Source organism: Thyridium curvatum, assembly GCF_004353045.1.
Source record: "Thyridium curvatum strain D216 chromosome Unknown NODE_10_length_634906_cov_78.760910, whole genome shotgun sequence".
Lineage (NCBI taxonomy): Eukaryota > Fungi > Ascomycota > Sordariomycetes > Thyridiales > Thyridiaceae > Thyridium > Thyridium curvatum.
This window is the reverse complement of record NW_022156765.1, coordinates 12,112-25,596: the sequence shown is the minus strand read 5'-3', so window position 1 is coordinate 25,596 and position 13,485 is coordinate 12,112. Positions and strand designations below refer to the sequence as shown.

Below are 13,485 nucleotides of genomic sequence, written 5' to 3'. Positions count from 1 at the left end.
ACTTGGCAAACCCCTGGTTAGTACCTACCGCGATTTGTTCTTAGCTGTAAGCCGCAACTTCAATTGGGGACATACCTGCTGAGATTGTCCCCGGCCGGCCGATACCCGGAGGACCCGGCCGGCTTAACGAAGTTGGCCGACGGTAGCCGCTATCCACATACCATTCAAAGACAAGGGGGGGTTATTATGCTAATCGACTCCAGAGAAACGACGATTGGCCAATCCTTTCTTCTCTAATAATCTGATCGTGACTTTTGGAGGTCGTCATGATGGGACATACGCGTGCGTTGAGAGTCAAGCAATTGCACTCGGCTGTGAGGGCACTGAGAGGATGTTCCCCCTCCTACCAGTGCCCCCAGGCGGTACAGTGGGCATCAGCCAGGGGAACAGCAGCTTATGCTACACAACAGTGAGATACCTGGCGCTTTTGGTCCAACATTCGCTCGCTCTAACCGACATACAGATCCGGATTTCCGGGCGCGATGCAGAGCCCTCTTGCGCCAAAGATGCAATGGATCGAACCATCTACAATGCCACTGATCCCAACATTCCGCATCATGAATGAAGAATGCGTCGTGGAGGACGAAAGCATGGTCTCCCCGGAGGTCACGCCTGAGAAAGTCTTGGGATGGTACAAGAACATGCTCACTGGTGAGTCGGTTGGAGAACTTTACTTGGGATCGGCCAGGACAGCTCTGACCAGTCTTCGCTTAGTCCACATCATGGACGGTATTATGTTCGAGGCTCAGCGACATGGACGCGTTAGCTTCTACATGGTAGGCACTGTTACATAAATTTACACGCACGGTAGAAAGCTGACCACAAATCAAAGGTGTCCCACGGAGAAGAAGCAGTAATGGTCGGGTCGGCAGCTGCCCTGGCTCCCGAGGATGTCATTACGACTCAGTACCGCGAGCACGGTGTCTTTCTACAGAGAGGCTTCGAGGTGAAGGACTTTATGAGCCAGCTGACAGCAAACAAGAACGACCCCGGCAAGGGTCGCAATATGCCAGTACATTACAGCGGCAAGAGCAAGGTCAACATTGTGAGTCTGCTCCCCCAAGCTCTTGGGATATGGCCCGAAGCGAGTCGACAGGCTAACAAATCACTGAAAGCATGCTGTGGCCAGTACCTTGGGAACCCAAATCCCGCATGCCACGGGCGCGGCCTATGCTTTGAAGATGCTGGCGCTTGAAGACGCCGGGAAAGCACCGGCGGTGGCGGTGGCCTACTTTGGAGAAGGCGCGGCGAGCGAAGGCGACTTCCATGGCGCATTGAACGTTGCCGCCACCAGGGACTGCCCTGTGATCTTCATGTGCCGAAACAACGGGTTTGCCATATCAACCCCCGCTTCCCAACAATACCGAGGCGACGGCATCGCCAGCCGCGCTATTGGCTACGGCATCGAGGCGCTGCGTGTTGACGGAACAGACGTCCTTGCGGTGTACGAGGCGACAAAGGAAGCGCGACGGCGTGCGCTCGAGGACGGCGGCAGGCCGATCTTGCTCGAGCTGATGAGCTACCGCATCTCGCATCACAGTACCAGCGATGACAGCTCCGCATATCGCAGTGGCAAAGAGGTGGACGTTTGGAAGTCGACGCGTCACAACCCCATCGCGCGCACGTCCCGCTGGCTCCAGAGCAAGGGTGTTTGGACTGAGGAGCAGGATAGACAGGCTAGGGCGGAGATCCGCAAGACCATCATTACGGAGCTGACAGAGGCGGAGAAAGTGAAGAAACCTGTGCTGAGAGGTGTCTTCTCTGACGTATATGCCGAACTAACCGAAGAAGCCGAGGCGCAGAGAGAGGAGCTGAAGAGAATCATGCTCAAGTATCCGGAGGAGTATGATTGCGACCAGCACGAGGGAGGCATCAGCGGCCTGTGAACATTTCCAGCACATATTATTTGAATTGCGAACGACACACGGTACAAGTTTTACGGATTGCGTTGTTGATGTTCCCTGGTTGGACTGCCAAGCTGCTATGGTCTTACTATTTTGTGCCCTGTGACCACCCTAAACTGATGGAGCTAGTCATCATTCAACATCGTTGTAATATAGTTCACTTTGGAGATGCTGGATCAGTTTAATTACAAGTACATATCGAGAATATCAACATAGAACAGGCTAAGGCTGTTTTGGTGTAGCCGCGTAACTGTTCTAGGGTAGCCCTCACAGCCCTACAAGTAGATCCTGTATTGCCGTCTCGACTTCTACCCATGGGCAAATATCATCTAATGAATCCTAACACAAGCTAGTACTCGATGCTCTCCATAATTGCATCATAGACTCCTGTAACGAACTCTGGCGTCAGTGATCAAAGTTGGAATGGACATAGCGGGACAAGCTTGAGATAACTCACGCGCAACATCAGGGAAGATGTATTTCTCCCATGCTAAGCCTGTGTGGGTCGTCCAACCCGCAATTCTCTTGACAGGTGCATGGAGCTTGAGGAAGTTATGCTCCTGGATTGTCGCTGAAATCTCCGCCCCAACTCCGTAGTTGACCATGCTCTCGTGCACGACGATCGCCCGTCCAGTCCTGGCAACGCTTTCCAGGATAGTCGGACGGTCCCAGGGATAGATAGTTCGGAGGTCGATCAATTCGACATTCAGTCCGGGACGTTCCTTCTCGGCCGCCTCAATTGCTGCAGCACAGGTATACAGCGGTCGGCCGTACGAGATGATGGTGAGATCCTTTCCAGGCTTTACCACCTCTGCTTTGCTCAGAGGAAGAGTATACAAATCTTCTGGGACCTCTTCAACTGCTGCACGGTACAATATCTTGGGCTCCATGAAGATGACCGGATCCTTGGACTCGAGGATTGCAGAAAGCAAGAGGCCCTTTGCCTGCGAGGGCGAGCGAGGGACTACAACTCGGAATCCGGGTACGTGGCAAAACAGCGACTCAGGAGACTGCGTATGATATCTGAAGAAGGTTGTTAGCTTCAGCCTAGATCGGTCTGAGCTGCCCTCATTGGCGGGCTTCACGCGACTTACAGAGCTCCATGGCCTACACCTCCGCAGGGCATACGAATCACAAGCCCCCCGACGTTGGCACCTGTTGTTCCTTCTCGGTATCGGAACTTGGCTGCCTCGTTCACGATCTGGTCGAAGGCTGGGAAGACGTAGTCCGCGAACTGGATTTCGACGACGGGCTTCATTCCTTCAGCAGCGGCACCGATTGCAGCGCCGACAATGCCCTGCTCCGTAATCGGCGTATTGAAGACTCTCTGAGGCCCGAACTCCTCTTGCAGACCCGAAGTGCACCTGAAGACGCCGCCGAAGGCGACATCTTCACCAAAGCACAAGACTCGATTCGACTCATTGAGAGCCGTCCGCAAGCCGGAATTGACAGCTTGAAAGAGGTTCAATCGGCTCGTCTCGCAGTTGTGTGGAAGCCCTGGTGTGTTTGACAGTGTTTCCCTCTTGTGGTGAAGAAGCGGCGTCTTTGCAAAGTCGATGGGGACATTGAGCCGTCTTTTGGCGGCAGCCACGGCGTGGGATGCGTAGCATCGGATCTGCTGCTTGGGAAGCATTTCGACATGTGTTGACCACGCCCTGCCAATCACGACTAATTGAGGCAACACTTCAAGAACAAGAAGGAGGTCTTCTGATACCAATCACTCGATCACTGGTTTCTTGCAGTGCCACCAAGCAACATGGCTTTCAAACTGCAGCCAGGCCCAATGAGCCCCTACACCATCATCCATGGATGCATCTTTGAGCCGCCTATTGCCGTGAATGGGGTTGCGTGTCTCCTTAAGCCGAAGGGCATGTTGTTGCGACATGACTCTGAAAGGAGTAATAATTTCGGGCCGAAAACAAGGACCGTGAATATCATATCGATCGCGTTGGGGCTGGGAGAGGGGAGGTTTCCGCAGGACGCACGGGCGACAAATGTACTACCGAGGAGTTACCATATTGGGATGGGTCGAGCCGTTAATTAGCGCGAAGTTGAGCATCCCCGTCCACTCCGTCACCGCAGCTCCGGTCACGGCCCCGATACGCGCCCGATTTTGCTTTGAATGCAGCTGCTTCATAGCAGATCCCCCGTAAGCAAGATCACAGGTGCCTGCAGCTAGTGCAATATAGTATTATGTCATCGGGTAGTGCTATTTGAACCTACCTACCACGCGAATTTTAACCAGGGGGTCACTGGAATTCTATAATGTGTCCATCTTCAGTCTTAATCTAGAGGTCACACAAGATTAAGAATCAGGATGAGAACAATGCCGATGTGCTTGGCACTCTTCTCGTATGTATAGACGGATAATGCCATTTAACGGCTCGAGCGACGTTAAATAAACACGCAGCATTCGTTCCAGGCAGGCCTGCGGTGCGCTCTTCTTTAATACTCAATTGAAGGAAAACGAAAGTAGCATAGCAGCGACTGCCATGACTGATACGACAAACATGAAGAGCAGACGCCATCTCTGGATCGTGCGATTGTGAAAGTATTGACTTAACACCGCAAGTCCGCAAACGTGGGTGAGATTTGAGAAACTTGGGCTGTGAAGTTCTCCATGCTACGCGATTACGCCAAGTGTCATTCAATGCTGGCAAGGTTTTCCTTGAAACCCCAGTCATACAGGTCTGCTGCACGCTGGTTACTATCCCTCAAAGACCTGACGCTGGCCAGCTTCAATGGGCTCCGACGTGTGGGGAAGAACGAGGCATCCAGCAACGTTGGGACATTCGTCATCCAAGGCCATCTCCTGAGTCAAATGCGGGATATTTCCTTCACTGAGATGGAGACCTCATAGTCGTTACTATGGAATTTCACTCAGGGCGCTATTTTCACACCCTTCCCTTTAGACGGCTTATCACCCTGTACAGCTGACAGTACCTGGAACACTTTCACAATTTCAGAGAACACTCTTCATAGCTCAAGCTCAGCGGTGCTAATGTTGCTAGTTGATAGAGATACAGTGGGGTGCGGTTAAATACACGGGTAACCCTATGCTGTTTCTCTTTCCACATTGGGTGTATGGCATAGGGTTCACATACTTCGTTCCCGTCTCGCGGCTTGTCCAGACGCATCATGCACGTGAAGCTATCACCCGATCAGCTTGTCGTCGTTCCAGCCTCTTTCCGAATGTGGCCATGCACTAATCTTCAGCCGGCCACGGTGCAACCCCTCGATTACCGTTTCCGTGCAAGAGGCGGCCATTTTATAAAAGCCACCCCGCCCTCACCGCTCGGTTCGTGCCGGCGTGGCGTCAAACCCCCCGGTTCACTAGTCCCGCAACTGCACAGGTAACAGAGGGTTGCAGGGTGCACGCAGCTATCAAGCTGAAATGCATCTACTTCATCCTCGACGGGACACCTTGTGCACTGTCTACATGTGCAATTTGGGGACTGGCGATCATATACGGTATAAGCTTTCAGCTTGGGACACGAACGCCACACTTTCACCGAGACGGGTCTTTGTCCTTTTCTCTTGTCAATCAAGGTTCTGATTGATCAATCGCAGAGGAAAGGCATTCCAAGAAATTGAAGAGCATGCCGTCAATTGGCACCCTGTGGCTGCCTCGGGGCCGGGAGAGCCAGAACCCCAGGCCTCCCGCGTCGACATATATCCCCCTGGTTTCTCACTCCTCAACCGACAGAGGCATTCTGTGAAGTTTTCATATCACTTAGTCTTTCTTCCTCATCCCTTTTCAAATTATTCTATCTGATCTCATTGCAATAGCACCAGCAAAATGATTCGTGGCGGAGTTGCAGCGATTACTTCCACAGCTAAGAGTCTACATAGTAAAGCCCACCCCGGGGCGGCTGGAGATGATGTGAACAAGCCTCCAGTCTCAGACAAGTCTCCAGCCGTGAAGGAGGTTCCGGTCGTGAACAAGCTTCCGGCCATGACCGAGTCCCCAGTTGTCCAAGTTTCCGAGCTGACTACCCATTCTTCATCGGACATATCTGGGGACCAAGCTGGGAAAACACCAGGCCAGACTCAACGGCGCTCGCCGGGCCCTCTTGCCTCTGACAGCAAGAAAGCTGCCCCAGATGCAGATCCTGACATCTCACTCGACGCCGCTTTGCATGGAAAGACCATGTCTCTCAGAAGCACATCGGGTTCATCCCCGCAACCTCCAGTGCCTCTTGCCGATCCTGCCAGGCAGCACCTCGAAAATGGCAACGGAAGCAAGCATGGCGGTGAGGATGTTGTCCCTGATTCGCCTATCACGGCTACTACCGGACAAATCTCTAGGCAGCTTCCCAAGCAACGCGGGATCATGCGTATGAGCTCCACCTCGTCCAGTATTCTCGGACTGCGATCCCTGTCCACCGAGACCAGCGCGACCACCATTGTCGGCCGCATGGCCACCAGCACCAATATCACGGCACTCCGCGCTCTTCCCCTCGAGGAGCGTCTGAATAAGGCGCGCTCTTGCCTCAAAGAGTTGCAGTGCGCCTGTGGACTACATGTACACTCCGATCGGGCAGACGTGCAGCGCGTCTTAGACTTGATCGACAAGATACGCATGCGCCAGGTACCTCGACAATGGAGCCCACTGGATCGGAAGCTCAAGCTTATCCAGTCCTCGGCTGAGCGCATCGCAGGCTTCGCAGCCCTGGTCAGGAATCATGGAGCCTCCGATTCTGAGGGAGTGGCCGCCATGCTCGTCTCGTGCTGCGAGGTGGCGCTGCAGGGAGAGCCGGTTCTGTCCCCGTTGTTGCTTGACCCGCTGCTGTCCATCCTCCACAGAGTTGGTGCTATTTTACAACATGTCAAGCTGTCTGTGCCGACAGAGTCCGACAAGTTCTCGTCTTTGTCCTCTCAGAAGCTGTATACAGCCTTGGCCAAGATGACGCAGGCTCTGCAGCGCATCTGTGCCTCCTTTGTCGAGATGCTCGATCAACTCAGGGAGACTGGCAAGTCCTTAAGTCTCGCTGTGTTCACTTACCAGGTCAACAAATACTTCGAAGCCGACATTTCCAGTCTGAATGAAGCTTCTGGCGAAGTCTGTCAGCAGGTGTGGCAGCTTACCTACAAGGACTCCACCGTGGAGTATTCCCATGGCCGTGTTGTGGACTGGCTAGATGATCAGATTGACTACGTCGCCGCCCACGGTCGGCCTGGGAACCGCTATGGCTTCTCCCGAGACCTCCCGGTCGGTGATAGTGCAACCCCGTTCGTCTTTGATTTCGTCGAGTCCCTGGTTCTCAAGTTCTTCAAAACCCCCAAGAGAATACTCATCGTCACGGGCGAGCTTGGATACGGAGAGCAGGAGTTGACCGCCAATCTTCTCGAGCGCCTGCAACTGACTCTCGCAGTGGACTCGAAGCTTCTGCGTGGAACATTTGGTGGGTCATTCCTTGCCCTTCATAACTAACTACTTGCAAACGGACAACATTGACGCGAAAATAACAGGATCTTCTCAAGGCCCCACATCAGGAACAGTGGCCTTCCTCAAGTCGTTGCTACGACAGCTGCTTGACCAGTCAGTCGGTAATACTAGCTTTGTATCCGCCATATACCAGCTTGCAAAGAAGACCGTGGGCGACCTTATGGGCGTTCGTACGGAGGACCGTCTCTGGGAGCTGCTCACTGAGGAGTGTTCCAAGGCGAAGGGTGACGTAGTTCTTGTCGTCGACGGAGTAGCTGCCTCTGAGAGTACCAACTCCGGCGTTTCCCTGCTCACCAAGCTCCAAGAACTCACTTCCAAATGCCGCCATGTTCGGGTTTTGGCTCTGGCCACCCCCACCGCGGCACACGCCTTGACTGGCGTCGAGATCTACACTATTACCCATGACGTCGTCTGCCGCAACGCCCGTCAGTTTCTGGTGAACGCCATCGAAGGGTCGGCCAGCCTCTCTATCCTCTCGACACGCATCCGAAAAGACCTTCTACAGTACATCGCGGACAAGCAGTGGACCTCGCTGGTCGAGGCCAAGTTGACGCTACGCCTCCTTGAGTCGCAGAAGGACGTCACCCACATGCCCGACATCATTCGCGAGACGCCCAAGACGTCCCAAGGCATGCTTGACTATCTGATCCTCAAGATCGACTACAAGGACCGGGAGATGCAAACGCTGCTCTCATGGCTGCTAGTGGGCAAGCGACCTGTGGACGTGTTGGAGTTCGAGAAGCAGTCCTCCCTCTCGCTAAGCAACTGGCTGCGTCGCATCAGGTCCGGTCGCGCTGTCAGCTCTAATTCGTACTTGTCCGGCGTCCTGACCATTCGCAATGGATGTCTTGAGTTCGTCGACTCACAAGTCAAAGCCAGGATGCAGTACTTGTCGCTCCACGGGAAGATCCCTCTCTCTCTGCACGAATGCCACCGTCAGGTGGCGCTAGCTTGTCTGCGACACGCTCGCGACACCCTTGCGAAGACCAAGGTCGTCGATGTTCATTTCCAGGATCCCGCACGAACAAAGTGGGCATCGATATCGGCGTACGCAGACTTCGATTCCATGTTTGTGTATGCTGTCAGGTACTGGCATGAACACTATGAGAAGTCATTGACGTCCTCGGAGAAGATCACTGGCTGTGTCCCGCCTGACGTTGCTTCGCTCCTGCCCGACTCTGTTCTCATGACGTTCGCAGAGTGGAACTTCCTGCGGGTAGAATACACCGATGCCGTTGCGCTAGAGATGGCTATTTTGCAACTGCTTGCTCTGCGCAAGTCTGTCTTCGGACCCAAGAGTCCGTCTGTGATCCAGACTAATATTCTCCTGGCGCACTGTGACAATTCTGTCGTCATGGAGAGGCTCATGGAAGCCTTTGAGGGGGTTATTGCCACCTACGGCGAGCCCAGTCCCCAGGCCACGTCTGGAGCCAAGTACATCTTCACTCTGGTCAAGCTTCACAAAGTCACCCCTCATCGGGAATCCAGAGTCCTCAAGTACCTCTGGGGAGTCTATCGCCTCGAGCTCGGCGAGAGCCATGAAGAGACCTTGAATGTGGCACTAGCGTTGGCTTCCCTGTACAAGACGGAGCTGGCAATCACAGAAGCTTCGGAAGTTCTGCTCGATAGCTACAAGGCCTGCTCCCGCACCAAGGGGCTGTTTGCGGCCAGGACGCTCGAGATCTTCCAGCTTCTCATCGACAGCCTCGAACAGTCCGACAGGATGACCGATGCCCAGCAGGTTTGTCAGGACCTCTTCGACACGGCTCAGGCGCTGGAGACTTGGAATGAGACTGTTTTGGAAGCGGTCATGCGCATCGTCCCTCACTATCAGGAGAGGGGCATGTCTGACATCTCCACGGCGAAGCTCAGGCAGCTGTGGCGCCTACTCTTGGGACAATTCAAGAAGCACGGCATCAGCGGCTACAGTAGTGCTCAGAGCGATCTGTTTGAATCTTTGACGTCTACCACCCTGAAACTCTCCCTCCAGCTTCGAGACCTGGCTCTGGACGCCGAGCTCACCGAGGTGATTCCAGAATACTGGGTCCTGGCTGCCAAGTACCTTGCATCGGACAGGAAAACCAGCGCAAGAGTACTGATGCAGCTCCGCGAGATGTCTCAAATCCTGCTGAGGTTCGACAAGCACAAGGAGGCACTTGCCATTCTCCGCGTGCTGTACGATATCCATCAGACACATACTGTCCGTGACCACTCTCACGAAGAGATGCTTGCAGTGTACACCACACTTATCGGCTGCTACAAAGGCATAGATAACCCACTTGAAGACTTCCGGTGGCTCAACATCCTGGATAGCATCTTAGCCGCCAAACAAGGGATCACCGCCGAGACTGTCCTGGTTTGCACAGACCTCGCCACCCTGCACCGCTCCAGATCTCAGCATACTGCTGCTATCAAGATCTGCCACAAGGTTCTTACTAAGCTCTGGCCGGCAGTTCTGAAAGGCCAAAAGACTGGCAACGAGGACTTGCGTCTTCCTGACAGTTTTTGTGGCGAATGCGTGCGAATGGTGGTCATCACGGCCCAGATGTACAAGCTGACTGGCGATGAAAAGCGGTCCAAAGAGCTGGTCAACTTAGTTGTCGGTTGCTGCAGGCGCCGCGTTCTCCCACCCGACACAGTGAGTGAAACCATTGCTGCCTCCCTCTCGTCCGCACTGGAAGAAGCTGGGATGCACTCGGAAGCTCTACTGTTCTGGAGATCCCTGCTTTCAGAATGCTGGGAAAGCCTGGGACGCTCTCACCGCTTCACCATCCGGGTGGCCAGTGTCATCGCACGACTCAGTCTACTGCTTGCTGAGGAAGATGGCTATGATGATTGCGACGATCACCTTTACGAGGACGTCCTGGAACTGGAGCCGGATGAGAATGATCTACACTCCATCCTTATACTCATCGAGGCCCTGTTTGCGCTCTGCAAGCGTCATGGTGAGAAGGATCGCCAAGCAGATGTGTTGAAGTGGTACGAGCGCCTGTGGTCATATTACTTTGACCTCCGCAACGAGCTGACCCTGGACACGACTCGCGGCTTCGAGATCTTCCAGGGTTACTGCTCCACTCTGATCGCCATGAAGAACCTCTCCGTGGCCGTGCGGCTGGCCAGGAAGCTAAGGGCAGCCTACCTGACTGACTTTGGGCGGGAGGACATCTGGACTCTCAAAGTTTCCCTCGAGTTGGCAGCGCTCCTCGAGACGGACAAGTCCACCATCAGGGAAGCAGCAAAACTGTACGACGAGACCAAGGAAACATGCCTCGGTATTTCGGAGCCCGCCGAGGCCATCCTGTTGATCCTCACTGTTGCCCAGGAGCGGCTCAGTGTATTGGTATCTACTGAACCTGCGATGCACGACCGGGCCGAGCAGATTCTGGTGAAGGGGTGGAGTCAGGCTCACGAGAGGTACGGATACTCGCACGAGCAGTCGATGACCGGCATTCAGAAGCTTCTCGACTTCTGTATCTCCTTGAAGACTGCCAACTCTCTCACCGTCGCTACGGACGCCCTACAGGAGGCGGTGCTCGGCGTCCTTGGGGAGGGAAATGGTCCGCAGAAGCTCTTCAGGCTCTCCTATGCTTTTGTGTCCATGTACCAGTCGGTCGGCCTCACTTACCGCGAGTTGACCTTCCTACTGCCTGTCCGCACAGGAATTTACGGGTCAGAGGCCGAGGAGACCAGAGTTCAAGCACTCTGTGATCGTCGCGGCCTCGTCATGGTATATGCCATGGAAGCACTTTTCCGAGGTGACCACGATGGTGGCCTCTTCGAAGAAGTCCTCACGCGAGTCCTCACCGAAACGGCGCTCTACGAGGCGTGGCTCCGGGCTTGCCTCGGGTCTGTGGGTCTCGACGATCTGCTCACTTCTGGTACCCGCCTGATGGAGCATCTCGAGTGCCACGGCCAGCATACCGAGGCCATCAAGGTCGAGAGCGAAGCCTGGACTTTGTTCTGCAAGCTCCTCGGCAAGCCAAACCAGGAGAGTGGCTCCATGTACAAATTATTTCAGGCCATTTTCGATACCTGCAAGACGCAGATAGCGCCTCTCTCGCTCCTCGAATCTATCTTGGTCATCGTGGAGGAGCTAGCAGCCTCTCGCAACCACAATGCCTGTATTGTCTTATGTCGATGGATTCATAAGAATACGCAGAGCTTCTGTAAGCGCGGCGGTGACAGTGCTCTTGCACTGGTTCTCTTCAAGCTTTCTACGCTCCTGTACACTTGCGTTGAAGTAGAGACATCCAAGGACCTAAGCGCCAGCGTCGAGGAGCTTGCTACAATGCTTGGCGTCTCAGCGATCACGTACACCGAGGACCTCAGCGTCGTCAGCATCAACCACGTCTCCCTCGTACTGAATATCGCTGGCAGGCAGAAAGACTACAGGACTCTCAAGGTAAGCTCAAAGTCTCAGTTCAGGGAACAAACTGTATGTCCGAGAAGAGAAGTCGCTAATATCGACTGCTTACAGAGAATCCTAAACCTGTTATGGACATCCCGCAACGGTCATGAGTTCCGATTTAGTGCCGCCGCCACGATCGCCATCGGCAAGCGCCTGGCAGAGGTCGACTTCGTGTGCGGCGAATACAGCACGGCATTCAGTCTGCTCGAGGACATCTCGTATAACCTAAAGGACGTCTATGGCGTCAACCATCCCGAATCACTGTCTTGCCAGGCGTTGCTAGCGGCGATGCACGAGAGCCTCGGCCACTGCAACGCTGCAATCGACATCCGCTTCGCCATGCTCAGAGATGCGCTGTTCGGACAACAGGTAGAACAGCTGAGGCAGGTGCAAGCCGGTGGTCTGCTCGACGACAACATCACCATTTACATGCGCCAACTGCGCTCTTTGAGGTACGACTATGCTATGCTCACCGAGAGACAGGAGGACGATGGATATGCAACCCACCATCTGGAGCAGAGCAAGGAGACCCTGAGTGAGATCCTCAAAGCGGTGAGAAAATTGATGGGAGACCGCAATAATGGCCTCCAGCCTGAGGCTGTGCTTGACATTTCGACCTGGGAGACGGCTCTGCACGGTGATGAGGCAGCCGGCGATAAGGCTGAATCTTGGTCTGAGCCCAAGGACTGGACCGTGGAGATGGAGATGGATGAGATTGACTGTGATAGTGCGTGGTCTGTTTCTGATTCTTAATGGGGCTTTCTCTTCTAACATGTAGTCCTGATCACTCTAGCAATCGACATCAAACTAATATACCTATGATTCATACACAACGCTATATTGTTTCTTGCCAACAATACCCTTGTGGGCGTCCACATCCTCTGGTAGCAGCGTAAGTAGTGTGCGTCCGTATTGATGTGTGTGTCCAGCAGCACAGCCACAGCCGCCGCGGCCCTGTTGCCCTGGTCTATTGCAGCCGGCAACGGTGTGCTTCACTGTTGCTTAACCTTGGCATAATCGCCCAAATATGTAAGCAAGGTCTTTATCACCTCATTGTGGTCCTGTTCCGCCACGAATGAGAAGCGCTATCCGCCCCAGCTTGTTTTTTTGTCTAACTTCAGGGTTATCTTGTGTTGTCTTATCCTGTACATCATTCTTCAGGAGCGGCCACACGACTTGGTGATACCCCGAACTGCAGCCAGCTGCCACGCCTTCTTCCTATCCTTGTTATTGATGAGGAGATTATCATTGTGGTTGGCAAGGGCCTGTGCAATCACGTCGTTGAGTCTCCATGCAATGTGGGCCAGCGCTGCTTGACTCTGTGTGCCAGGTCTGTCTGGATGTGCGTCGAGACTCCTGCAGCCTCCGGGACAAGTACAAGCGACGGTCTAACATAGCGGACTGGTGATAATATCACACGTAACCTCGGCAAAAGGGAATCGTTGCTTGGCAAGCAAAAGCTACGAGTCAACCACGATGCGCATCCTTCGCATCCACCATCTATGCGATCGCAATAGGCATAGGGTGCTGCCGTCGTAACCTGATTGGACGCCACATCACCCCACGCCACCTGAAGTCAGCAGTAAATCATGATGTTGCAATAGCGGAAAGACAGGTGATTGTTTTAGAATCATAATAACTAAATAATCTGGACGGACACCTTGACCCTGTACTGTACAGTGTTCACTTTCATTGATCACATCGTTTCTTTCGAACTTACAAAC

General features: G+C 53.9%; 3 protein-coding genes across 3 annotated transcripts; 2 read left to right on the top strand and 1 right to left on the bottom strand.

Moving 5' to 3' along the window:
* Positions 1 to 482: 482 nt before the first annotated feature.
* Positions 483 to 1,886, top strand: E0L32_002412 (uncharacterized protein; the record flags this gene model as incomplete). The annotated part of the gene is made up of 3 exons (XM_031136599.1): positions 483 to 776; positions 833 to 1,045; positions 1,116 to 1,886. The coding sequence occupies 3 exons, from the start codon at positions 483 to 485 to the stop codon at positions 1,884 to 1,886; spliced, it is 1,278 nt and encodes a 425-aa protein (XP_031000266.1).
* Positions 1,887 to 2,253: 367 nt separating this feature from the next.
* E0L32_002411 (uncharacterized protein) lies at positions 2,254 to 3,537 on the bottom strand (the record flags this gene model as incomplete). The annotated part of the gene is made up of 3 exons (XM_031136598.1): positions 2,254 to 2,303; positions 2,362 to 2,927; positions 2,999 to 3,537. 3 exons carry the CDS (start codon positions 3,535 to 3,537, stop codon positions 2,254 to 2,256), a joined length of 1,155 nt encoding a protein of 384 aa, XP_031000265.1.
* Positions 3,538 to 5,703: 2,166 nt separating this feature from the next.
* E0L32_002410 (uncharacterized protein) lies at positions 5,704 to 12,514 on the top strand (the record flags this gene model as incomplete). The annotated part of the gene is made up of 3 exons (XM_031136596.1): positions 5,704 to 7,309; positions 7,377 to 11,788; positions 11,831 to 12,514. 3 exons carry the CDS (start codon positions 5,704 to 5,706, stop codon positions 12,512 to 12,514), a joined length of 6,702 nt encoding a protein of 2,233 aa, XP_031000264.1.
* Between the last annotated feature and the right edge of the window lie 971 nt (positions 12,515 to 13,485).